Source organism: Leucopleurus acutus (assembly GCF_964270905.1).
Source record: "Leucopleurus acutus genome assembly, chromosome: 5".
In the NCBI taxonomy this organism is placed as follows: Eukaryota; Metazoa; Chordata; class Mammalia; order Artiodactyla; family Delphinidae; genus Leucopleurus; species Leucopleurus acutus.
The window spans coordinates 98,890,629-98,917,051 of NC_139147.1; the positions used below are offsets into that span (position 1 = coordinate 98,890,629).

At 36.1% G+C, this 26,423-nt stretch overlaps 1 protein-coding gene across 1 annotated transcript in view; it reads left to right on the forward strand.

Annotated features, from left to right (window-relative positions):
- Window positions 1–5,930: 5,930 nt before the first annotated feature.
- Window positions 5,931–26,423, forward strand: part of SERPINI2 (serpin family I member 2) — a gene marked incomplete at its 3' end in the record, with an annotated part of 28,827 nt that continues 8,334 nt past the window's right edge. Inside the window, exons 1-6 of the mRNA XM_082839810.1 lie at window positions 5,931–6,014; window positions 7,831–8,087; window positions 12,946–13,176; window positions 14,976–15,170; window positions 15,251–15,443; window positions 23,507–23,604. Coding sequence (XP_082695936.1) covers window positions 6,010–6,014; window positions 7,831–8,087; window positions 12,946–13,176; window positions 14,976–15,170; window positions 15,251–15,443; window positions 23,507–23,604 — 979 coding nt within the window. The 5' untranslated portion in view covers window positions 5,931–6,009. The remainder of the gene's footprint in view (window positions 6,015–7,830; window positions 8,088–12,945; window positions 13,177–14,975; window positions 15,171–15,250; window positions 15,444–23,506; window positions 23,605–26,423) is intronic.

The following is a 26,423-nucleotide window of genomic DNA, read 5'->3' on the forward strand; positions in this document are numbered from 1 at the left end:
ACACAGTGAATATCTATATAAACTTGACTTAGAAAAGCATTCAGACTTACATGCACTTTCTCGGTTTTTAAAAAATGATTCTGATAATGCAATTAAACCTTGTCAATAGCAGCTATTACTATTAATTTTTAATGACTTTTCTTTATCCTTCTGTGTACTTCTTGAGAAATTACTGCATATGTTCTACTTCTATACTTTGTTATACTATACTCTAAAATTGAGAGGCATGGCACACCGAAGAGGGAATAGCCTTGGGGCAAAAATAGGGGACTGGGGCTGTGTAAAAGCTTCATTTTATGTGTAAGGTCAAGTAGGGACTGTTTCGTTCTGAAACACATCACTTTTTTGATCCATTTTTCTTTATAAATATTATCTACTAGGCAACCAGTATTCTTATAAAACATTAGCTAATGTGTCCTGTAGGAATAATTAATCAATTCGTTCCCGTAACTTTAGTTTTTTTTGTATTTTAAAGACTCCTTTAAAAATATGTTTTTTAAGAATTTTGCAGTAACACACGCAAGTAAAGAAATTGACAATATGTAAGGGTCTATGGTCTACTCTGTCCAGTTACTGTAAAAGTTTATCATATTTAAACCTCACAATAATTGTATAAGATATATCTATTTTAAGGTTAAAATCTGAGATTTGCATACATTAGGAGAGTGCCCAATTATTGATGGCAGAGTTGGGATTGGAGCCTAGATCTGTTTTACTCCAAAGGCCATGGTTTTCACCTTTCACTATTCTGTTCACACATTTCTTATTAGTATAAAGTCAGTGGAATGAACTCTAACTGTAGAATTTTCAGCATCGGTGGAGCAAATGATTTAGCTTGGTAGAGAGGGTGGCAGAAGAAAGATTTTCAGAAGACAGTTGCCTATTTCATCTACGTTTAAGTGAATCCTGAGTCAGACATTGTGAGTTCTATGAATATCCTTCTCCTTCTCATTGAATGACAGTCACATATGGGAAAAATGTAGGAGAAAGATATTTGGAAGAATCAGTCTCAACAAATGTTGGAGAATGTTGTCAGAGCAGTAATGGTCCTGGAAACCATATTCTAGAGGAACAAATAAAGAAATGGGGAGGTCTGGCTTAAGAAAGAGAATTCATGGGAGATACAAACTATCCTCAAATATTTCAAAGCTGCAGAGATACAAACTATCCTCAAATATTTCAAAGCTGCAGGGAAGAAAGAGAGTAGAACTGACAGGCACAATGCTAAGAAGGCAGATTCTAGAATTTCTTCCTAATCCCTGTTGAACTTGAAAAGGGTTCTTATTTTCCCTTTCCTTCCCATCTTCACTTCTCATCTTGGTACAGAAACGTTGGCAGCAGGCCCACTGTACAGCTAGGGAAGGAAATAGGAGGAGCTGAGAGAAGACCCAGCAGAAATAAGCTTACTGGACCCAAGAGTATGGGAGGGGTCCATGGGAGAGGGAATTAGTGGGTGGGAAGGCAGAGGGGTGAGTGGAGATGACCAGCATAGTTGGGAGATTGGTTATATTGTACAAATAAATATTGAGTAAATAAATGAATAAATTAGTAAATATATAGAGGATAATGAGAGCCGAGTATCTCACTGTTATAGAAGGTATTTATAAAATTTGAAAGGGAGAACACTAGAAACAACCCTGAGATTTGGGATTGGGATTACACATAACAGTGTGAACTCATGATTTTAGATAGATAGATAGATAGATAGACAGATAGAATGAAATGTTTAGGAGTGATTGAAACTTGTGATTGCATCTTGCTCTCAAATGATTCAAAAAATACTAATTATAATGTTTATATATATTTATGTATACAACAAACACACCACATATATTTATCTACACACACACACACACTATATATATATATATATATATATATATATATATATATGAAAGGAAAAAGAGAGAGAGGGAGGGAAAGAGAGATAGGTATATAGATAGAGCACACATATGTGGTGAAATGTTAACAACTGAAGAAACAGAGAGAAGGAGAGATGGAGATGGTAGTTCTTTGTATTATATCAGCAACTCTTCTGTAACTTTAAGGTATTTAAAGTAAATTATTTTTAAAAAATGAAAAATTTTGCCTTAATCCAAAGGTTCCTTGAGATGTCCAAGCAGAGGCTGAATAACTCTCACAGGGATATTGAAGAGAATTCTTGGATTAGTTGGCAGGTTTGGCTGGACAATACATCATTTCAAACTTAGAGCATATGATCTATGAATCACAGATTGGTGACAGTACAGTGGAGTGAAATTTGAGCCTTATTTCCAGAAATTTAAAGGAATATTAAGATGTTAAAGAGATGTAATATGGTTACCAAATACTTCGTGAAGGCCCTTTTCTGCATCCATCCATCCATCTCTCTCACCAGTTATTGAAGGCATATGCAAGGGACTGTTTTAGACACCAAGAATACACATATAAATAGAATACACTTCTCCTGCCATCAGCTTTCTGGAGTGAAGGCACATAAAATGCAATGGTTTTAAAGTAAAGATTGAATGAGCCCTCTAGTTTTTCTGTTATAATTTGGAAATTCTTTTACTATTATTAATTCTTTTACTATTTTATATTTTTTTAGCCCTGGAGACAACTCTGTTTGAAGTGATTGTTCTGAAATAGCTTGGTTCATGTAGACAGAACTTCTCTCTGTGGCCTACTATATGTGCATAGCACTATGCTGTGTGTGACCCTAATTCATCCTTAGTTAACTTCAGGGCCTGCTTTGTAAAAGGAATTAAGAGGAGCTGTGTCAGACAGCTCATTAATAGAGCTGTCTATTCTCTATATTTAATGAGAATAGAACTTTTAAGTGTATGAAAGTCTCTTTTAATGTTACTGTTTCTAATAACGTGGAACAAAAACACTCACAAAAGGAAAAAATAAAAAGACATTTAGTTATTATGTCTTAACTCTTTTATATCTTACAGCATCTAATTGTGCCAGGCAGGTAGCAGGGTCTCACCTATCAAATGTTAATAGAACAGAAGACTTTATAAGCTGTTTCTGAAATTAACATTTAGGTTCAATTATTTAAGAGCCATTTTTCTGCAGTGGAAAAATGGCAAAATAGCATGTGCTATAATTTTCAATAGGCTACTTTGTTTGTATTGTGTAGACTTAACACTAAATATAATTTAGCCTGTTCTCTTTACAGAACATTTTCCTCTTATCACTCAAAATATATAGAGCAAACTGACAAAGGAAAGAATGCCTGAAATTAATCCATACTCAGATGGAAGAATTAACTTCTATGTCCTTTACAAATGAGAGCGCTTGCTTATATGTTTTTAGTTTGGAATTAAATACATTTTTACTTTAAAAAAAACTATAAAACGCTAAGAAAGATAATGAGATTGAAGCTGCAACCCCTTGCTATTATTTTTACACACATTCAAGTGTATTTTTTACAGTGGCGGTAGTGATGGTGCTCAAATTTATAGCAGGATGCTTTGGCTCTCACTAATGAATGTTTTTTTTCTTGATGATCTAGGAGCAAATAGAGTTATAGAGAAAACAGATTTGTGAAAATATTTGAAAGGTTTGCAGCCATATTTTATGGACAATCATGGTATCTTTACTGTCAGTTTAAAGAGCTTAAACCAGGGAGGAGAAATTCATGGCCATTGCTTTTTACTACCCAAGAGACAGGAAAGTATACATTCTGCTGGAACTGCTGTAACGTGAGGTTCTTACCGAACAACTTCATTAAGTGATCTTACTAAGACGGAGTGTCCGTCTCTGTCATTGGAAGGAAAAGTAATGGCCTTTCCCTGAGTAAGTCACATTATGATCTGAGTAATGTACAGACATAATAATTTGGAAGCCAGGGGTACTTGTGATGGATATTTGCTGGTGTCACTGCATGGGTAGAAGAGCGTTGATTGAATGATAGTCTTAGGCATTCAGACTTATTTATGAATTGCCGAGTAGAACAGGAGGAATGATAATGTTCTCGTGTTGTATAATTCTGTGTTTGGAAAGTTATCTCCAACAGCGTTAAGTTGAAGCTGGAATAGAGTTTGCTTATGTTAGAGTAAGTAATACTAGAATATAACCCAAGATTTAGAAAACATTTAGAGATACCTAGATGGGAAATTAAGAATTTTAGTAAATTAAGAGATTATGGCCTATGACTATCATCAGCCTTCTGTGGCCTGAGCTATAGCCCTGTTAGGACACTGAAAGAGGTTAACAGGGTCCTTGCAAAAGTTTTTTTTTTAATGAATTTTTTTAAAGGTATCTACATTAATTTTATTTCTTTCTCATAAATTTATCAGAAATAATATTACATTTAGTGATCAATAGTGAATATTTGGGGCTTCCCTGGTGGTGCAGTGGTTGAGAGTCCGCCTGCCGATGCAGGGGACACAGGTTCATGCCCTGGTCCGGGAAGAACCCACATGCCGCGGAGCGGCTGGGCCCGTGAGCCATGGCCACGGAGCCTGCGCGTCCGGAGCCTGTGCTCCGCAACGCCAAGAGGCCACAGCAGTGAGAGGCCCACATACCGCAAAAAAAAAAAAAAAAAAAAAAGTGAATATTTGTTTAATTGAAACTGGACCAAAATTTCCCCTTCTCTTCTCAGAGGTCTCTGATGAATAACACAATGTGTTTAATATCTGATTGTCATTGAGGTGATTTTTTTAATAGTATTTTTTAAAAAATTTATTTATTTTTGGCTGTGTTGGGCTTCTCATTGCAGTGGCTTCTCTTGTTGTGGAGCACGGGCTCTACGTGCGCAGGCCTCAGTTGTTGTGGCACGCGGGCTCCGTAGTTGTGGCTTGCAGGCTCTAGAGCGCAGGCTCAGTAGTTGTGACGCACGGGCTTAGTTGCTCCACAGCATATGGGATCTTCCTGGACCAGGGCTCGAACCCATGTCCCCTGCATTGGCAGGCAGATTCTTAACCACTGCATCACCAGGGAAGTCCCTGAGGTGATTGATTTGAACTAGAAAAATGAGATCAAAACCCATTCAATTGTACATCCATTTTTTATTAATAACCTGTTTGTAGAGAAAATCATGTAGAATTTTAAAAGCATATACAAGTAACACTGATGTTTATTATCAAATTATTCATATTTAATAATATCTTGATATTATCCTGATAATTTGGTAAGATAATAATCTTAATCTGGTGTTTATGCTCAACATAAAGACTATATTTCTTCAATATTCTCTCTGTTTCCTAAGGATTCAAATGGGCCTTGTATCCCCAGGAAACTCCTCTGACTATTGTATAATTTGATGAATTGTTGAGAACTCTATAAACGCAGCAGTAATTTGTCTCTGCAGTTTGGACTTGATTTAACTTTATTCTTTTTCTTATAGGCATTCTGAAATATTTATGATGGAATACATTGGTAATCTGATATGGGAGTTCTGTAAAAAACAAGAAGAACTAATTACTAGCAGATTTACAACCACTAGCACATTGTTTCTACTTAAAAAAGAAGTGAAATAATGGATGAAATAATAATTCAAACTTAATTATTTTAAAAAATTCTATTGTTTTCTCCCTTAATTCTTGCATATTTCATAATTGATCATTAACCTGGTCATGTTAGTTCTTCTGTACAAATGTGAACACCTGCTTTGGTTTTAGAGGAATTAATCGAGCAGTGTTCAAGATAAGTAGAGTTGGCCTTGACTGATCAGGTGCTCCATGTACTAGTGTTTCCCAGCAGGCACATTTTAGCTGTAACATTACAGTGAGTAATCAGAAGCCAATTTCGGGTAAGTACCTTGAAATTAAATAGTGTTTGAATGAAGTATGTGTGCAACAACATTGACCATGAGTGTTTAATAGAGTAAGGGAATGGCATTTCAATTCACTCTGGTGCAGGTATTATTTAAATGTATCAAATTAACACATTACTTTTATTTTCCTTAAAAGATTAAATTTTCACTACAAATTTGAAGGCCAAATTCTTATAAGACTATTCATCAGGTTGCTTAGTTCACCAGTGCTTTGTGTTTTCTGATGAGACATAATCCCAAACCCAATGAGGTAAGTGAATTTTTAAAACAATTTTTTTGCATGAGCTTGTAGTTTATTAAGGGCCTAAAAATTTCCTGGGAGAAATGGATGCTCAAAGAATATACATTTTGCTTATTAAGACTGTTAATAATGATAAGGCAACTCCCAGATTCTACTACTAGGGAAAAATTACATCCTTCATAATATTGCTTATTATTCTAATATAAACCAAGTACTTAAAAATGGGCCAAATGAATTGCCACTTGCTGACTTAGAATTTTTGATAACATTTTGACTATTTATGTATCTACAAACTGGTATTTTGGTCAGAAATCTTCTGAGATATTGAATATATTAGAAAATGATACTCAGAAATTTATTTTGCACGTAAAACATCTTTTACACTTTTACTTTTACTATTGTTGCACTACCACTCACAACCTTATGTGCTAATTTAATCTTCAATAAGACATTTGCTTGATAACGTATATTTATATTATCAGTTTAGCAACACATTATTTTCTAACAATTGCTTTGGATTGTGTTTTGAGTTTTTTTTCCTTTGTAAATTGTATATCTAAGTTTAACTACACATATTAGAAAAGAAATGGAAATATCTAGATAATGACTCTACAACTTAGTTTTGGAAAATAATTGACTATTAGTAATCTTTATGTATAATAGTGATTCTTAGCCATTTAGGGGTCATGGAAGCCTTCCTAATAATCTGCAAAACACACTAGAACTATAGTTCTTCATTTCTTTAAGGCTAACAAAACATTATTCCGGAGGTTTTCATATTTACGTCCAATAAAGGGTTACTTCCTAGTAACCTATTAAACTAGTAGGAGTTATTGAAAGTGACTAAAATGGATTATTTGTAAGATAAAACTAGTGTTACTAAAATTTTAAATACTTTGAAATTTTATTTTAAATTTATTCATTTAAAGTACTTAAAATTTAAAATACTTCAGAGTCAGTATTCTACTAAGTCTGCAGTAATATTGTAAAACTCATTCTGCTCCAGAGGTAATGAGATGGTTGAATTTCCTGGAGTTTTAGTGGAGAGCAGTTTAATACGGTGTCATTAGTGTTGTGAATTGGTTACAGTTTTCAGTTGCAGTTTTCTTATATTTGTTAATTTATTTGTCAAATTATTCTTTGATTTTAAAAAAATTGCTTTCTTCATTTCTTGTTATTGTACCATTTATATTTGATTGTAATTTTGTTTCTTTATAATTTTTTTCTGAGTTTTTAAAACCTCTCTTTGGAAAAGTACAAGGTGGGTTTGGAGGTTATTTCACCATTCCATAAAGTGTGAGACTTGTTGCTGTAAGAAGTTAGCCAGATTACTCAACTGATTTAGAATACTTGAATTTCCTAATATTGTAGGTTCAAAACCACACTGGAGTGTGTTAGGTTTTTATTCCATTTCTCCTTTTGTTCTTTAAACTATTTTAGAGTAGTCTGAACAGAAATTTCCCTTGATATCAGAGCTGCAAGTATCCCATTTAAAACCATGGAAAAGATGCAAAAAACTATCACATAGCTATTCAGAGATAGTATTGCTATTGCTACTATTCCAGCATTATAATTTCTCCTTTAATTTAAAAAAACTGCAGTACATCTGTACTGCTTCCTGAATGCATATTAAAAATGCTATTAGCACATGGCCTATTTCTCCTAATAGAAGATGCTTAGTCTGAAAATTGGCATTAGAATCTTCTTGTGGTAGTTTGTTCTAATAAGATAGAAAGTTCTAATAGATAGAAATCTTTCTATTGAGCTTACTATGGTAAACTCTGATTATTTTGAAAACTAACAAATTTTGAATTAACCAATGCAGAGAGGTCAAAATGGATAAGATCTTGTTGTGGAGTCTCCTGTTGACTTTTTCTGGAAGTCAAGCCTCAAGCCCCTTGGCTCAAAGAAATACCGAATTTGCAGTGGATCTTTATCAAGCTGTTTGTTTATCTCATAAGAACAACATCATAATTTCCCCTTTTGGAACAACTCTGGCCCTTGGAATGGTACAACTGGGAGCAAAAGGAATAACACAACAGCAGATAAGACAAAGTTTAAAATTTCAAGGAACCTCAACTGGTGAGATTCTTACATATGATAATTTATACTGGATAAGATCTGGCCAAATTTATTTTTAAACTATCAGAGAAGCTCAGGGTCATAGAACTTTAATAAATATAAAAAGTTATGAAAAGTATGAAATTATAATAAAATGGAGAATTTTAAATGCAAATAATTGTCAATGGAAATAATTATAATTGTTTCTTAATGAAAATATTACCAAAATAATTTATTAAAAAATTAATTCTATACACATAAAAATTGTGACTATGTCTGTATATTTTATTCTAGCCTGTTTTAGCCAGTTTTAAGTGAGATTATGTTGTATGTGCACATGTGTATGTGTATGAGTAGATATACACCCATATATTTGTATACACATATTCTTCTACTAGCATTTACTGTGTCCTGATCATTTTTTCATATCATGCAACTGCTTCAGAATGTAGTTTTTAATTGCTGTGTCTTTTTGCCTCTGATGAAAACATTATTGCGTACTCACCTAACCCTTCTTCATTAGGTAATATCCAATACTTCTCTTATAAAAATGCTTCAGTGAGTACCCTCACCCAGAAATCTTTGTGTGCATCTCTTATTATTGTGTAAGCTTTTAAAGATTAGTTTTTAATTAGAATTTAACCTTTTCACTTAAGTGAGACCAAGAAAAAGCATTCATTTATATTTTTTAAAAGCTTATTTAATAGTTTTTAAAGAAAATTTTAAAAAAGAAGCATTTATATAACCCATTGCATGTGAGTAGTTGTTTTCTAGTGTCCCAAAGGCCTATCTGAGATACTGTGTTGATGCTTTAGTGCTGGTATCCCATTTCAGGGGGTAGTTTTCCATCTTCCTGGTTATCCTGTGCTTCCAATTTCCATTTTAGTTTAAAATGTTTATATCACTGTCAGATACTGTGTCCTAAACATCAGAGGTGACTTCCAGATTTTTGATTTGGACATTTAGTGACTGTAACTATAACCAATTGCAGTATGTTTGCCTTAGCACAGAGTAGTTATTTTTAGGAAATTGTTTTTCTGAATAAACTATTTACAAGGTTTTAGTTGCTTCGTTTTAAATAAAGGCAATTTTATGTAGAAAAGAAGTTGGTGATAGTGAGGTTAATTGCAAGAGTTTTCCTTTGTAGATAATGTAAAATGAAGCCACTGTGTTGCAGATCTAGTCTTCATTGTCTGTATTAATTTCAGCAAATCCCACTACACAGTCCCGGAAACATTTATATCACATGATACTGCTTTGGAAAGTAATAGAGCGTTTATGAAGATATGTAAAGTTGATTCCATGATCAACTAGCAAAATTAGAGCCTCCGAAATTTAAATTACTTTAAATGAATCCATCTTATAGAGGAACATGGGAGTCTTAACAACTCTGGATTGTGAATATAATAATAATCATAGTAATAATAATGATGACATTATCAAACATATATATCTAGTGTACCAGTCACTGTTTTATGTGCTTATCTCATTTAATCCTCACAATTACTCTGTGAGTCAGACATAACCCTGCTATACGGATGAGGATACCAAGTCAGAGAAAGGTTGAGTAACTTGCCCAGAACTAATTCTAAAAATGATTCCCTGAGGGTTATAGGTCACAAGAGCAATAATGAACATTTTAATATTTTCTTTGAAAGAGTGTATATGGACAATTAAACATTAACCTTTTAACACACATAACAAAATCTACCAAACTTGCTTTCTATTATACTTCGTTAAGGGAGGGAGAAAGAAGGACAGATGGAGGATTAGTACAAAAAAGAAAAGAAGACCAACCAAAAAGGGAGAAAATAGAAATATTAAACTCTGGAAAATAAAAAAAGGAAGGGAAAATTAAGAAATAAAGAAAAAGAAGACAGAGTTAAGGAAGGGAACAGAGAGAAAAAGTGCAGGAAGATGAAAAGAAAGAAAAGCAAAATGGTGTTAAGGGTAGAACAAAGGGTATGACAGATTAGAAGGTAGTGCCTAGCAGAGCCATATTGGAACCCAAGACAAAAAGAAAAATCAGTAACAATGAGCCTTTCTTTATTTATTTAAAATTTTTATATTTTATTCATCATGGATTTCTTTGTGTTAATATTGATTTAAAAATATATTGCAGTAAAATATTATTTATCTTGATTACTGAATTTCTTGGCAACTCCTTAAATTTTATGCCAAAATGAGTGTCTCATTGACCCATCTTGGTCCTGGCCCTGCCTTCAGTTCCCTCTGATTGTCAAACGGTGCTATCTGTTCAGTCAGGCTATATTTTACTTTTCCAGCTACCAACGTGTTTCACATCTAAACTGCTTATTCTTCAGATGGGCATACAACTCCTAGCACCCTACCCCCACTGGAGCTCTCAGTATCCTCACTTATCCTTCTTTCCCCATTGCCAAAGTGTCGGCTCAGAATTTACCTTCTCCAGTTTACTGAGCATCTGATAATACTCCATTTTGCTTTGCCTCTAATGATGCTGCTTATTAATCGAAGACTAACTTAAAGGTGCTTCTTTATTCCAAGAGGGTTATAGAAAGAGAAGAGCATGAACTCCTGTCTCAGTTAAGCATACTGAGATTGGGCACCTTTCAAGTTATCTTATCTCTCTGGATTTTATTTATTTATTTAATTTAATTTTTTTTTCTCTCTGGATTTTGGATTCCTCATTATAAAAAGAAGAGTTTGGATTAGATGATTTCTCTGGACCTTTCAGCTAAAATAATCTATAATTCTGTGACTGCCTTTGTTTTCATCTTTGGATCTCTCACATTGTACACATGGTTGGTCTTTGGGCTTTTAACAGCAGGAGAAGTAAACATGTACTAAATTTTAGAACATTTTTTTGGAGGTCTGGTACAACCAAACCAAAAGTCACATTCACTCCATGACTGGTAGGTTTTCCATGGCTCTATTTTAGGAAATGAAATAAACTTATTCTCATTGCTTACTAGGAGCCATGGATATGTATTCTTTTTGATCTGTGCTAAAAGAAACTATTAATCTGTAAATGAAATCAAATGTATAAGGCAGATAACTTTATATTCTTCAAACTTGTGCTACTGGTGACATTTTTTCATTGACTTCTGAGTCCAGTGATTTATCAAAGGGCAGCTGACTGTTTGTCAAACAGTCTTAGACCTTAAGTACATGACATAAATTTATTTGCTCTGACAAATGAGTTGGAACTATTTTTTTCTCCCCCTCTCCTTTTTTCCCCATTCCTTTAAAGATGTTCATAAATTACAAACTTCTGAAAATTGGTTTCAAATTCTGCCACTTTATTTCTGACCTTACTTAATTCTTTTGGAGAAGCTCTATGCCTTCCCTCAGAAAGTCTTCTTTGTAGGCTCTCAGTTGTTGAGATATTCTCTCAGCTTCCAATAGCAAGAAATGATTGCATCTGAAATCATTGTATAAACAAGTAAAATAGATTAACATTCTTCCTTATGTAAGGAATTCCAGGGTTGTAAAGAATTGTTGATATTCTTCATATCCAATCATATGGAAGTAAGCTTTTGTAACTAAAATTGTTTATGTCTGTGTCTATATCGCCACAAATGGAGAATCATGGAGATTGAAATATGATGCAATATACCTTCCAAGCCTGCTCTATGGTTATGTAGGTTGTATCTGCACAAGAGCACAAGGACAAAGAGGCAAGTGGGGACTGAAATGTAGTCTCCACTCAGCTGGACAAGGTATGGGCATGCAGCCTACCACCACCACTCAGTGAGGGCATGAGTTCTTATTTGCGCAAAAATGCCCTGTGGACTGCTAGCTCTCTGACAAAAGGTTTACACACACACTTACACACCTTATTTCCAATAGACACCTCATAGCAAGTTCCTCTCAGTCTTTATTTTCCCTCTTTATTCAATGGACATCTCCCAATGATGAACCATTTGTGTTTTCTTCAATAGAGATTAATTGCATGCAATCAACTTTTAAGTTATGAAAGCGGTATTTTCAGTATTTAACTCAAAATAAACAAAGGCTCTGAAGGAACCTTGGATTTGAAATACAGTTCCCAGATTCAACAGTTGAGTTCCAGAATTAAGCCAGAAAGGAATGAAAAATATTGGTGCCCTCTGGTAATAAATAGGAAGCCACTGAGTAAAGATCAGAGCTGAATTCTCTCAGCACATACAGCTTCCTGAAAACATGGTGGTCAGAATGACCCAGTGATAAATAAGTAATGGGCCAACAGTGATTAGTAGCTGACTCTGACAGACTCATTTGGCTAGTGGTTATATTTGGAATGGTTAAAGATTTTTATTGTTCACAAAGACAGCCAAAGTATATAGATTCATGAACCTGAAGAAATAGGTAATTTTGATTCTTATGCATCTCCAGAGATAATTATAGGGGTACCTCATAAATTTCAAAACTTGGACAGGCACAGTTGCTCATAAGAGAGCAATTCTTTCTTAAGCTGAAATAAAAGTAGTAGTGAAAAGGATTGCTCATCACTGTCTTAGCCCCCATCAGCATTCATTAGTATTCCTCTTTCATAAATATTGCATGTTATGCAAAGAATGAGATTCTAAGGATACCTTTCCAACAACTAAGAATGAGCTAAATTTGATTATAAAGAGGGAGTTTCCTTCAGCCTGTTTAAATGCATATTCTTGTTTTTGACAAACTTCAAATTTACATGGACATTTTTGTTTCCTGTATGAGAGCTGATTTCTCTACAAAATGCATATTCCACAGGAGATAAATGCTTAAAATATTTATACTAACTTATAAAGGATCGTTAGTTATACCTAAGGGTGCAAAAACTGGTGATATGAATCAGAGCGTTTAGAAGCAAAGATGAGAAGCTGTTGTTCTTATGTTGTTCAATATGTCAGTATACATTATAATTATTTTTTAGGAGAAGAATTTTCTGTGCTGAAGTCATTTTTCTCTGCCATCTCAGAGAAAAAACAAGAATTTACATTTAATCTTGCCAATGCCCTCTACCTTCAAGAAGGATTCACTGTGAAAGAACAGTATCTCCATGGCAACAAGGAATTTTTTCAGAGTGCCATAAAACTGGTGGATTTTCAGAATGCAAAAGCTTGTGCAGAGACAATAAGTACCTGGGTAGAAAGCAAAACAGATGGTAAAGTTTCCTATTTTCATAAAGTCATTATTTGCCATTGTATTCATGGTTTTTAATATCCTAAAGCAAAGAATGGTTGAATATTTTCCTATTAAATTATGGTTCAGAGGGATCAAATCTCCTATTTTGCTCTCCTGTTATTCAAATTAATACTAAATTGTAAAACAGAGAGAAATTGTAAGCTGCTTTGAAAGGTATACAGATTATTATTTTTTGTTTGAGAGAGACAACTATTTGTAGAATTCTTGATGGAAGAATTTTAATAATAATTTTTGTTTAAGTATAGGATTTTTAAGTATGGCAGCAGGAATAATATCTTTGGCCAGGTAAAACTTAGATCTGTCCATCTCAGATGCCTTCTTTCCCACATATACTGTAAATAATTAACTCATGTTAGTTGGATGTGTTAATGTTTCATAATAAATATTGATAGTTCTGTCATAAAGTTGTAATCTAAACTTTAAGTGTAAGCTGGCAAAAATTCCAAAGGTGCTACTGAGTGACATGGTAGAACACAAGATGAAACTCATACAGATGTGAGTTCAAATTCTGCAGGTTCTAAACTATGCTCCATTTAAAATGAGGATACTATTGAAACATTTCAGGATTATTGGAAGGTTAAAAAAAATGTATGTGAAGTGAACAGCATATATCAGGTCCTCAATTAATAGTAGCTTGTTTCTTTGTTCATTCGTTCTGTTACAAAAAGCTGTGATGTGTAAGACGCCACTATATTTTTCATGGGGAGCCTCCTATGGGGAAGCATAAGTTGAAAATATGAGATGGGTGCTGCGAGCAGTGTTCACAGGAAAGTCCTATCATTGGGATACACAATGATACGCATCCCTAGACAGCTCCATGGCACCTAATCATGCTGTTGACTCACAGCTTGGAAATACATTGGACATAGAAATAGGAGACTGGTTTTTTATTTTTATTTATTTTAAATTAATTAATTAAGTTATTTTTGGCTGCGTTGGGTCTTCGTTGCTATGCGCGGGCTTTCCCTAGTTGCGGTGAGCGGGGGCTACTCTTCCTTGCGGTATGTGGGCTTCTCATTGCAGTGGCTTCTCTTGTTGTGGGGGAACCGGCTCTAGGCGCTCAGGCTTCAGTAGTCATGGCACGCGGGCTCAGTAGTTGTGGCTGGCGGGCTCTAGAGTGCAGGCTCAGTAGTTGTGGCGCACGGGCTTATTTGCTCCGCGGCATGTGGGATCTTCCCGGACCAGGGATCAAACCCACATCCCCTGCACTGGCAGGCAGATTCTTAACCACTGCACCATCAGGGAAGTCCAGGAGACTGGTTTTTTAAAAGAGGAAAATCATACTAGCAACCTTATTCTTGTCTTCTCCCAATGGTCAGTGGCTGCAGTAGCAAGAGTGGAGAATTTGAGTGAACCATTAATGTATTAATTCTGATTGACCTGCTGAAGAACCTTGAAATAAAGTTTAAAAATAACCAACAAATATGCAGGAAGAGATACTTAGGTTTTGTTCTTTCTGTCTGAAAAACAATTTACACAAATAATCTCACTAAAGAGAGGCCATTACTAGGTCTGTCCAAATTTGCCTAAGACAATCCTGTACCTCCTGTTTCCTAGTGAAATCCTGTTTGTATCTGTTTCTAAATGAAATATTTAATAAAGCCCCCCTTTGTTGTCAAAATTGCCAAGTTTTAATGATAAAGCACCCTGTTTTTAGTTGATTAGCAAAATGAATTTTTGTTTTAATTCTATTTAAAGCAGTTCCTTTGAATAACTATTGCATATTTCTTCCCACCTCTTCCTCTATTCCTTTCACAGGAAAAATTAAAGACATATTTTCAGGGGAGGAATTTGGCCCTCTGACTCGGCTTGTTTTGGTGAATGCTATTTATTTCAAGGGGGATTGGAAACAGAAATTTAGAAAAGAAGACACAAGGCTGATGAATTTCACTCAAAAATATGGTGCAACAGTCGAAATTCCGATGATGAAGACTCTTCTGAGAACAAAATATGGTAATATGGAAAAAATCACACTCTAAAGCACTATTTTGGGAATTGCCAAGTATATTAATATTTTATTTTCTCTGTTCCAGGTTATTTTTCGGAGTCCTCCATGAACTACCAGGTTTTAGAATTACCTTACAAAGGTGATGAGTTCAGTTTAATTATCATACTTCCTGCAGAAGATGTGAACATAGAAGAAATGGAAAAGCTAATTACTGCTCATCAAATCCTGCAGTGGTTCTCTGAGATGCAAGAAGAGGAAGTGGAAATAAGCCTCCCTAGGTTGGTAATGTCATTTTATCATTCTTTTTCTTATGTTTTCACTTATAGAGGGACTTGGATAGCCGGCTGAAAGATAGCCAATGCTCAAAAAGTCTATTGACAAACATAAAAAGAAAAAAACCCGTTTGGAGTTGTTACTCTACTTTATGGTTACAGAGGCAGGTTGAACATTGCCAGCATTGCTTTGCCATGACAAGGATGGAATTTAAGTACTCAGTATTCTCTGAAAGAGATGAAGAAATGTAAGTCTTCAGAACAGAATGCTGGGATTAAAGGGAATTATTATTCTTTTTATTATACAAACTTATCCTTCTCTAACTTGTTTTTCCTGATTGGAATTTAAAATATTTTGTCTTCTATTGTGTTTAAGGAAAATATAATCCCCGAGACTCTTGCGCTACTCTACAATTAAAAGATATGTAAAAGTGCCTTTGACAGATAGTGCTGTAAGAGTCATTAAAATATAAATCCTAGGGTCATTTTTTATTATTGGGGTATATATATTTATATAAATATTTAAAATTTTTTTATTTTTACACAATTTTAAAAGTTACTTTCCATTTATAGCTATTATGAAATATTGGGGTCATTTCAGATAGTTTATACAAAATGGAAATCACAAAGGTGTATCTCAGGAAGCCATAATTATAAACACTAATTTTTTGATATCCTGGTTCCTGGAGACAGGAGAAACTTCAGAGAGTAAGGGGTGCCCAAATAAATCACACTCTACCTGAACTTCTAAAAAGAGACAGATGTCTAATAGATTATTTTCTGTCCCTTCATTTCTAAACTTTTCTTCAAACACTCATCAAGGCCTTCCTGGCCCTCCACCTCTCCACCCTCTTGACTTTTCCTTACTTTCCCACTTAACCCGGGATTCAGCCAGTTATTTCAACTGTACTCTCACCAAACGTTTTAAATATTTCTGTCACCTTGTCTTTGTCCTTCTGTAGTTCTCTCCTCAGCAAGGTACTCCTGCTTCCCAACTACTGATTTTGTTAAGCAAAACTCTCCAAATCAGTCACTCTGGTCTCCCTGAGGCTGGAGCTTAGTAGTCTTTCTCTTCAGAGAACTTTCTCTTCTAACACCTCACCAAGACTTTACCTCTGCTCTCCAGGCACTGCTTCATGTTCATTCTCTTACTCTCAATGTATGTCTCAACTACCTGTTCCTTAAAGAAAACATATTAGCATGCAAACTCACCTCTCTACCCTTCGCGTCAAAAATTGTGTACATTTTTGCTAAACTTCTCTTCCTCTGTCTTCCTTGATATCCTGGAGAAAGAGGTATCCTATGATTCCCTCACCCTAACTCTGGGCTCTGGATCCAAATATTTTTAACCATCCCCTTTTTCTTGAAAACCCTTCTTTCTTTAACCCCTATGGCATTACTTACTTCTATTTATTTTTCTCTCTTTCTGTGAAATTTTCCTCTCCCTGACTTATACCTTTTTTCCTTCTGTCCCCAGATAATATTTATCAGACTTTCATTTTCAGAAATTTCCTCTTCTTCTCTCTTTTATTTGTTCCTTACTATTCATGTCTCTAATATCGACTCTCTCTTTCCAATCTCTCTTCCAGTTCTCTACCATCTGTAAATCTCTACTTGGATGTTATTCAGTCTTTCAAAGAGTATTTCTTTTAGCTCCTACTATGTGCCAAACACCAGGGATATAATGGTGTATGTGATAGATAGTTTACCTATTGATCATAGAAATAATAATTTTTGGAATTGGTTACTTTCAAATTTACGTCTCTCTCTCTTTTCCCTTTGGAAAGATTAATATTTGGGGTCACACACAAAAATACCCCTGAGTTTGAGAACTGTCTGTGCTATGTACTAGTAGTGGGGTCTTAGGAGAGTCACTTAATGTCCTGAGTTGTGGTTTTATTAGTACAAAATGGGGATAATGGTACCTATAACTAAGGTATCTTCATCTTCATTAGCCTAGGTAACAAATGCCTAGATAATAATGTATAAGTTCCAAACTGAATTGACAATAGGAAATACAGGCTTTTTTCAGAATTCCCTTCTCCAACATTTTAGGAATCCCAACAGGAATGGTTCACGGTCCACAAATCTGCCTAGACTACTGTAGTCTGGACAGCTTTTCCAAACTGCTTGGCCCTGTTATCAGCCACTCCAAACTGTAGCCACACTTCTCATACAACTTCTCCCATAGTGTGGACACAGACTTTGCTTTTAATTTGCCCAGGAACAACTGTTATGTGTTGAATTATGAGCTCTGCAAATTCGTATGTTGAAATGCTAACTCCCACTACCTCAGGATGTGGCCTTATTTGGAGATAGAGTCTTTGTAGAGGTAATCAAATTAAAGAGAAGTCATTAGAGTGGCCCTAATCCAGTATGGATGGAGTCCTTATATAAAGGAGGAATTTGGATACAAAGATACACAGGGAGGGAAGATGATGTGAAGAGACATAGGGAGAAGATGGCCATCTACAAACCAAGGTGAGAGGCCTGGAACAGATCTTTCCCTCACAGCTCTCAGAGGGAACCAATGCTGCAGACACCTTGATTTTGGACTTCTAAACTCCAGAACTGTGAGACAATACATTTCTGTTATTTAAGCCATATAGTTTGTGGTAATTTGTTAAGGTAGCCCTTGGCAAGCTACTACACGTAAGAGCAACTTCAATGTTTAACCAAACTTTACTGAAATCTAATAATAAAAAGGGCTTACAAGGCGAAAAGAAATTTAAAACCAGGTTTCAGGGATGAGTATTCCTGGAATGTAGGTCATTTCTTGTACCAGGGAGTCTTCCCCTGTCCATTATTATCCTTAGCCTGCCATTGTCATGTGTGGGTGCCAGGGCCCACTCACCCAAAAGGGGTGTCTTTCCCATCTCCATCCTACCCAGCATCCAGAGTCCTCCAACTTTTCCTAGCATAAAATGAAGGTAACACAGATTTTCTTCCATCCCCTCTAAGGCCAGATTCCTAGTTGTAATAGGAATCTATAACAGTAGATTTCAACCCTTAGTGAAAACAGCGTCTTCATATGGGGTGGAACAGATTCCACTCTCATCATCTCAAACTTCTCCATCTCTATCCCAGGGGTTCTATTTGCATTAAAAAAGCTCACTACATTGCTTTTCCCAAACAAATGAAGAACTTGCCTTAAAAGGTGAAATTGAATCTTCAGTTATATGGAAGCAGAAACATTAGTTGGTAGTTTTACCACCTTTTCCAAACAAATTCCAGGCACCAAATTCCAAACAATGTTATCACAACATTGTTTATTTTGAAAAAATACAGAAATAATGTAAAAGTTCAACAGTAAACGAATTTTAAGAAAAGTGTGGTAGAATGTAACCTAGCCAATAACAATGATAGGTATGGAGGCTGTGATAATGAGAAAAAATTATGGTATATCTTAATAGAAAAAAAACTGGATTAAAAAATTTTTACAATGATTACAGCTATGTAAAGAAACAAATCTACAGAAAGAAACAAAGGAAATTTACCAAAATGTTAACATTAGTTGTAATAGGGTTATGGCATTATGAACATTTTGTTTTTCCTTTTCTATATTTTCTATTTCTTTCTCCTCCCTGCTTGCCTGCCAAATAGAAAAGATAATACATGAGAATGAGTTAGGAGCTTGCTTTTCTAGATAGCTGCTGAGGTGTAGAAAATGTAAACCTACTAAGGTACTGGGTTCACTTGACCAAATAATGCAATCTAAAGATTGTGCAAAGTCCTGGGGGGCCCCATTGCCATTTTCTGGGTGCAATTCTTCATCCACAGGCTCAGAACATGGCCCTGTCTGTGTGTGGTGGTGGTGAGGGGTGGGTCTGATGTCTACCTGATGTCTCTCTCCTGCACGATCCCATGTGATTTAGAGGTTCTGGCACTGGATTAGCCGATGCTATCCGACCTCAACATCCGAAAGGGAAGAGAGAAGTGTTTAGGATGTTTGGAATAATCCCAGGAAATCTAGTTCTAAGAGATTCCCCCAGAGACTAGCTCATTTCTAGGCAGGGGGGTGGGACTGAATAAGAAGTCAGGATTCCCTTGGGAATTGGTGGCTGGTTAGCTCAGTGGCCTTTGTCTTTGGTGGGCTTTGCTCTGTTCTTTGATCAGTACCCCTGCTTAACCTCAGGGTGTTGTATGCAATGTAATTAGCAAGTTGGTAGATCCCACTGAGCAAAGCCATTTGCTCCTACAAGGAAGCATCTCTGGGAAGTTCTCTACTGACTGTGAGTGCTATTTTGCACAATTATTGAGACACACTCAGAAGGGGTATGTACAGTGGTGAAGAACATGATCTTAGAGTCTGACAGTTCTGGATTTAAATCCCAGCTCCACCTCTGAGCAGCTATTTAGCCTTGGGAAAGTTACTTAAATTTTCACACCCTCAGCTTCCACATCTGCAAATCGATAATACTACTCTGTACCTCATAAAGTCATTTAAAGGATTAAATGATATATGTAAAAAGCTTAGTATAGTTCCAAGCAGTCAGTAATGGTAGCTAATTACTATTATTAGCTGCTGTAACTATTTGTATTTCAAAATACTACTCTTTTATTTTATTTTATTTTTAAATGTTTTTTTTATTGTGGTAAAAGTCACATAATATAAAGCATACTATTTTAACCATATCTAACTGCACAGTTCAGTGGCAGTAAGTACATTCACATTGTTGTGCAACTCTCACCATCATCCGTCTCCCGAATTTTTCACCTTCCTAAACTGAAACTGTCCCCTTTAAACACTAACTCCCCACTCCCCCTCTCCCCTGCCCCCCACCCCGCCCCCTGGCATCAACCAGTGTACTTTCTGACTCTACGAATCTGACTATTCTAGGTACCTCAAATAAGTGGAATCAAACAGTATTTGTCTGCACCTAATGTATATTTGAATGCATTTTTCAGGTTAACTTAATATATGTCCTGCAAACAGATTGTACCTTTTTTTTTCCCCCTGTGCTATACAGTAGGCACTCACCAGCCAACTACTTCATGCATAGTAGTGTATATACGTCAATCCCAAACAAACAGCTTTGGATCTCTAAGTGTGTGAATGTGAACTGTGTGTGGGTGAGAGAAAGTGACCTCAGGGAAAATGAGGCTGGGTGTGAGAATAGATAAGTCATGACCAGCTGCAAGGATGATTCTAAATGTTCTTTCACTTTAGTCTATTAAACACTGATACAAATTGGAATCCAAGTTTACATTAAGCATTGTCCAGATATGTTTCCTATGTGACAGAAAGCATTTTTAATTCAGCCCTTGAGGCCAATGGAATATTTCACACACACACACACACACACACACACACACACACACACACAAGTGACCAGAAACTACTATGTACTCACATAATAGTCCAAGCCCACCACTGTCAAGGATTGTGTTATATTTTTATCCTTGTGGGCAGCCCTAAGACTTGGTTGTTTCTAAGCCTGAACCTTCCAAAGATGACTCAAGCCCACTGTATCAAAAGTGGAATTCCAAACAATAAGGACAGGAACCTTGACGGAAATCAGTTGAAGACATTTTGTCATTAAACAAGAGTCCTGAGTATAAAGGAGAAGAAAGGGACAACACCAATCCACAGTAGGGCCTGCAGACCAGGAGTGACTCCTTCTTCAAACAGAAATTCTGAACTGGGGCTTCCCTGGTGACGCAGTGGTAGAGAGTCCGCCTGCCGATGCAGGGGACATGAGTTCGTGCCCCCGTCCGGGAAGATCCCACATGCCGCGGAGCTGCTGGGCCCGTGAGCCATGGCCGCTGAGCCTGCGCGTCCGGAGCCTGTGCTCCGCAGCGGGAGAGGCCACAGCAGTGAGAGGCCCACGTACCGCAAAAAAAAAAAAAAAGAAAAAGAAATTCGGAATTGTGTTCCTTCGTTTTCTGCAGCTTTAACCTGTGTGAGACCCCTTTAAGCACAATGGTAGCCTGTGGCAGTAAATTGCTGCCTTTTAAGGAGGCAGATAATGTTTACAGATGCTAAAACATTCATTTCATCATTGGTTGGTCATTGTCTATCCAGTCCTTTTGCTACTCATTCTTTTACCTTTAGCTGTATTTTTTTTTGACAATTTTAGAGGAGAGTCAAGGAAAAGAGGAAATGAACCACATCTAGAATAAATATTAAGATCCACAAAATTTGGAAGAGGGACACAATTAACACTACACATATTGTATTGATCGAGATTACGATTTTGGATTATATTTAGATTAGAAGGCAGTGGAAGTTAGCACATTAGCTCTGACTGGGAAGGGACCTGCATACTTCACACCTGGCTATTCATGGCTCCAATAATTATGGCTAATTAGAAATCGGCCATAGATTATACTTTTATTAAATGGTTGAATGGGTTTCTATCGCTGTAGGTTTCATTGGACTATGTTATGAGAAAGACTGTTACTTAAGTGACTCTCTGGTATGATTAGACCTTATTAGAGGTTGTAATAAGTCTTGCAGTATTCTTGTCATTATCCCCAAATCATTGCACTATTATACTAAAAATAGCCAAATTATGGGTGGACTAGAGCATTGTTCCTCAACCTTTTAGAAGCCCATACTCCATTCAGTATAAAAAAAAGTGTGGTAATGAAAATAGAAAAAAAGAACAACCCCAAAGCCTCAAAGCCATCATGCTACATATTATCTTTCTTAGCAGGAAGTTAAAAGGAAGAAGTTGAAAATGATTGGCATAAAACAAGTTATTTTCATTATCAGTAGGTTTTAATGTGCATGTTGAGTTGTGCCCATCTCCAGTTAGCTAGGGTTCTGAATGAATAAACATCTTCCAAAAGGGCATAAAATTTTACCAAGAAATAATTTAGGGCCAGTAAATTATTGCCACAGCATGTTCCTTGTTTGGAAGAACTATAATTAAGAAGCTTGTTCAGTATTTGGCAATTAAAACAATGATCTAATTAGACTGATTGCACAAGCTAATTTCTAGCCCCAGATGTGGGCCTACCTGTTAGCTAAGCAAGGATCCTGTGCTTGGGCAATCGTGTCTGCATCCAAACCAGAGAGCACGGGGCAAAGGCCCAGCTAGGGCACAGACAGAGCTCCTTGGGCAGGAGCTGTCCTGGGATTTCCCTGAGGCAGGAAATATACGTAGCCCCATGTTGGAGGACTTTAGACTCTTTTCTTTCAGAAACAAATTCTCCAACCTGGTTGTAAAATGTAAATGGATTCTTTTAGCATCTCTAAAGCCAGTAAGTACTAGCTTCTTTCCGCACCCCCCCCCCCCCGGCCCCCTTATTATTGAAATAGGAAAGCGAGGGTCACTGATTGCTGTTGACTTGGAATCAAAGAAGATCAGTACCTGAGAGAATCTTTGAGATTCTTTGGTGAAGCTCCCTCTTCAGGCAAATGGAGGCTTGGAGACTTGGAATCTGGAATCTGGAGTCCTAACTTAGGGCCCTGAATTAGAAGTGTTGGCCAGCTTTTTTTTTTCCTATAATTTTTACTTTATTGGAAAGGACTTTAGTTCCCTTTCAATCTTTTACCTGTAAAATACAGGGCTTTGGGGAAAGATGTTAGGTGTGTCTGTAAACTGAAGGAAGTCACATCAACTGTGACAATGGATGGGAAGCCTCATAGGTTACTAATGCCCCCTCTCTGTACCTCAGTAGCCAACAATCTTCTTTAAGGACCGTTGGCTTCTGTTTCCGGCTCATAGTCTCTTGGATGCCTGCCAGGAACCATCTTTGATGATGTGAAAAATCTGAGTGTGTATAGTTGCTGGAGGGAAGCTTTACATTTCTAGCGAAGAAGCAAATAATTGAAAACTTAGCTAGAATTCACCGTTTTGTTAGGTGTTACTTCAAAAAATAGAGTATTTGCTTCTCCCTTCCCAGCCAACCATTTATCTGGGAAACAAGTTATTAGCAACTCAGAACTGCTCAGTGGAGCTGGGGAAAAATGGTGTGAAAAGTGAGGAAACGTAACTGGGATAATGAAAACAAAATATTTCACAATAAAATGTCTTCCAAGTTATCCATTTTATAAAAATCATTTTGGTAGAAAATGTGTACAGTGTTTCAAAAATTTTCCTCTTCATTTTTTAAAACAGATTTAAAGTAGAACAAAAATTAGACTTCAAAGAAGCTTTGTATTCATTGAATATAACTGAGATATTTAGTGCTGGCTGTGACCTTTCTGGAATAACAGGTAATATGGAAAATTATTCTTATATTATCATGTAAATATGTTTTCTTAGTAATGATGTTAACTGACTGATCTTAAAACTGAGAGAGCATTTGGCCCCAGAAGACACATGCACAGAGAATAAATGTCATAGTCACGTCAAGCTGTCTGTAAACAAGCACTCTACTTTGCACTTAAGTAGTTTTGCTTAATGAAAGTCAGACAGCATTATAGAATGTTAGATAACTTCTAACCACGCTTACAGTGAGACTGTGTAGGAAAAGTATTATATGGGCTTTTATTCCAGCCCTGTTTGGATTTCCTTATCTGAATAATGGGAATTACAACTTTGAGGCTCTCATCTAAGCAGAGCTAATAAAACTTTTATAAACCAATTAGCAAATGTTAATTCGGTAATATTAGAGGCCATGAAATAGACATCCATGAGCTGCTGGATGATGAACACCATCTAGAAATTGTAATGCTGCAGTTTGTAGATTTAGCTTGAGACTGACAACATATCTGAGGAGCTGGAGCTTTTATGCTAACTGGCACCTGGGAAATTGTGTACAGTTAAGACACTTACTTGCACAACAAAGCCTAAGACAGTCTTTAATTTTTCTCATCCTGGCAGTACCCACTAGTTCAAAAATAACTAAAGAGAAAAAAAATGGATGAAGAGGGCCAATATGTCCTAAGTTATCTACGCTTTTTTAAATTCAGTCTTCTGTTTTATATATTTAAAGAAAAACACACAACAGTCCTAATGATACAGGCTTGTCTGTCTGATGGGGTTGGATATCATAACCCAGCTTTATTGTGTATTCCTATATAACATTTGGGCTTTGGAGAAGTATTCATTAATTTATGCACTCATCAATTATGTGAGTAAATGAATAGAATGAATGAATTTTCCTGGCGGAGGAGGTGGGTGGGGTACACAGGTGACATAGCTGTTCATTATCACCTTCACGCATGATTTAGCTGCTGTTCTCACGCTGCCAGATAGATCTGACTTCTCTGACAATTTCATCAGCATCAGGAATGAGACAGTCAAAATTAAATACTGCAACAGGATGCTATCTAAGTGTGTCTTGGAATGCAGACACCTCACCAACTTGAAATAAACCAAGCCATTTTTTAAATACCACTTCCCCTTAGATTTCTTTCTGGCTTCGGAAGCTCACTTGCTATATCTCAGACTTTCAAACAGCCACTCACTCTTTAAATTCCCAGCAATTTGTGACTTCTATAAAATCTCCTTTTACAAGAAGATTTATCAAGAAAATACCTCCAAAATACTTTATAAAAGAATTTGTGCAAGAGAATAACCCTGAACAGAAAAGAATAAATGTCCAACATATTTTGCTCTGAGTTGCCTATTTGAGTTGTTTTAACTACTTTGATTCTTTGGTTCTGTCTTATTGCCTGAAATAGAACAACCACAGTCAAGACTGGCACTATTTCTGGTCTTCAGGAGAATAGTGAATTAATTCCCTGCCATCCCTACTTACAATTTATAAGTAGACGATAAACATTTGCTAAAGGCTACTGTGAACCAGTCCAATGCTAGTGCTGTGTGATAGTTACACAAAAGAGACACTATCTTATACTCATGTCATTCACAAGTTTTGAATGAAATGTTTTCAAAAGAGTTATTTTGGAAACTTTACGATGAATATTTGACTTCTAACAGTTATTACTTCTTGTGTCACCTTTGGTAAAATATTTAACCTTTCTGAGCTTCAACTTTCTAATCTATTAAATGAGATAATATATCCTAGTGGTGGAAAAAAAGAATATATGTAAATCACCTTGTTCAACATCTATTATATAGTGGACACTCAGTAAATGTTAAATACAAAAAAAAAGTGAGTAAATGGCACATTAATATTTACTTGCACATCTTCTAGCAAAGCTATTGAAAGTTTCTTGTCCTCTTAACTTGACAAAGACATACTTGAAATTTTCATAGGAAATTAAGGGAAAGAATTATTGCAAAGATGTAGAAACCAGTGAGTTTATGAAGTTCAGATCCCTTGTTCTAATCTATCATCTCCCAAGTCCTGTTCTTTTTCCAAGACTGGGCCCCCTCTTTGTAAGATGGAATACAGAAGACCAAATTGCTCAGTCTAATGGCCAGGGAGTCACTTGGTCTGGTGCCAGTGCTAAACCGCATGCGTGAAATTCTCCACTCCACCCCAACCTGCTTTTCGGTCTTCATTCTTTGCATGAGCCCCTTGGTCATCTACTCTGTGCTCTATATGTGAATCCCATCTTATTCCAGGCGGTTGTGGGAAAAGAACATGCTTATTTGCATGACCTTAAAAAAACCACACTCCTGCATTTTAGTTAACCCACACTAATGATGTGGATGCCCCCTTTTCTCCATCTTACATGTTTCTATCACTAGACATAGCCTTATCCATTGATTGATTTATTTGGTAAGTATTTATTGAAAGCCAACTATGTGCCAGGCAGTTTTCTAGAGTTGAATAAAATCTACACATTCCCTCTTCTAATGAAGTTTACATCTGTTAGGGCAGATGGACAATTAACAAGTAATTAATTAATTAAATGGTGAGGTGATAGATGCTATGGATTAACTAAAATAGAGTCATGGGATAAAGAGATTTAGATCAGATAAGAGCAGAATTAGACATGGTGAGAAGGGACAATTGCTTTGAGGAAGTGTCATTTTGCTGAGACCTAAGTAACAAGGGAGCCAATCAGGGAAAGTTCTGGGAAAAGGGATTTTCAGCAGATGGAGAGGTGGGGCTAAAGTCTTGATGCTTGACCTTGTAGCTGGAGCTACTGGACCCGGAGAGGAGGGTAGTAGATGA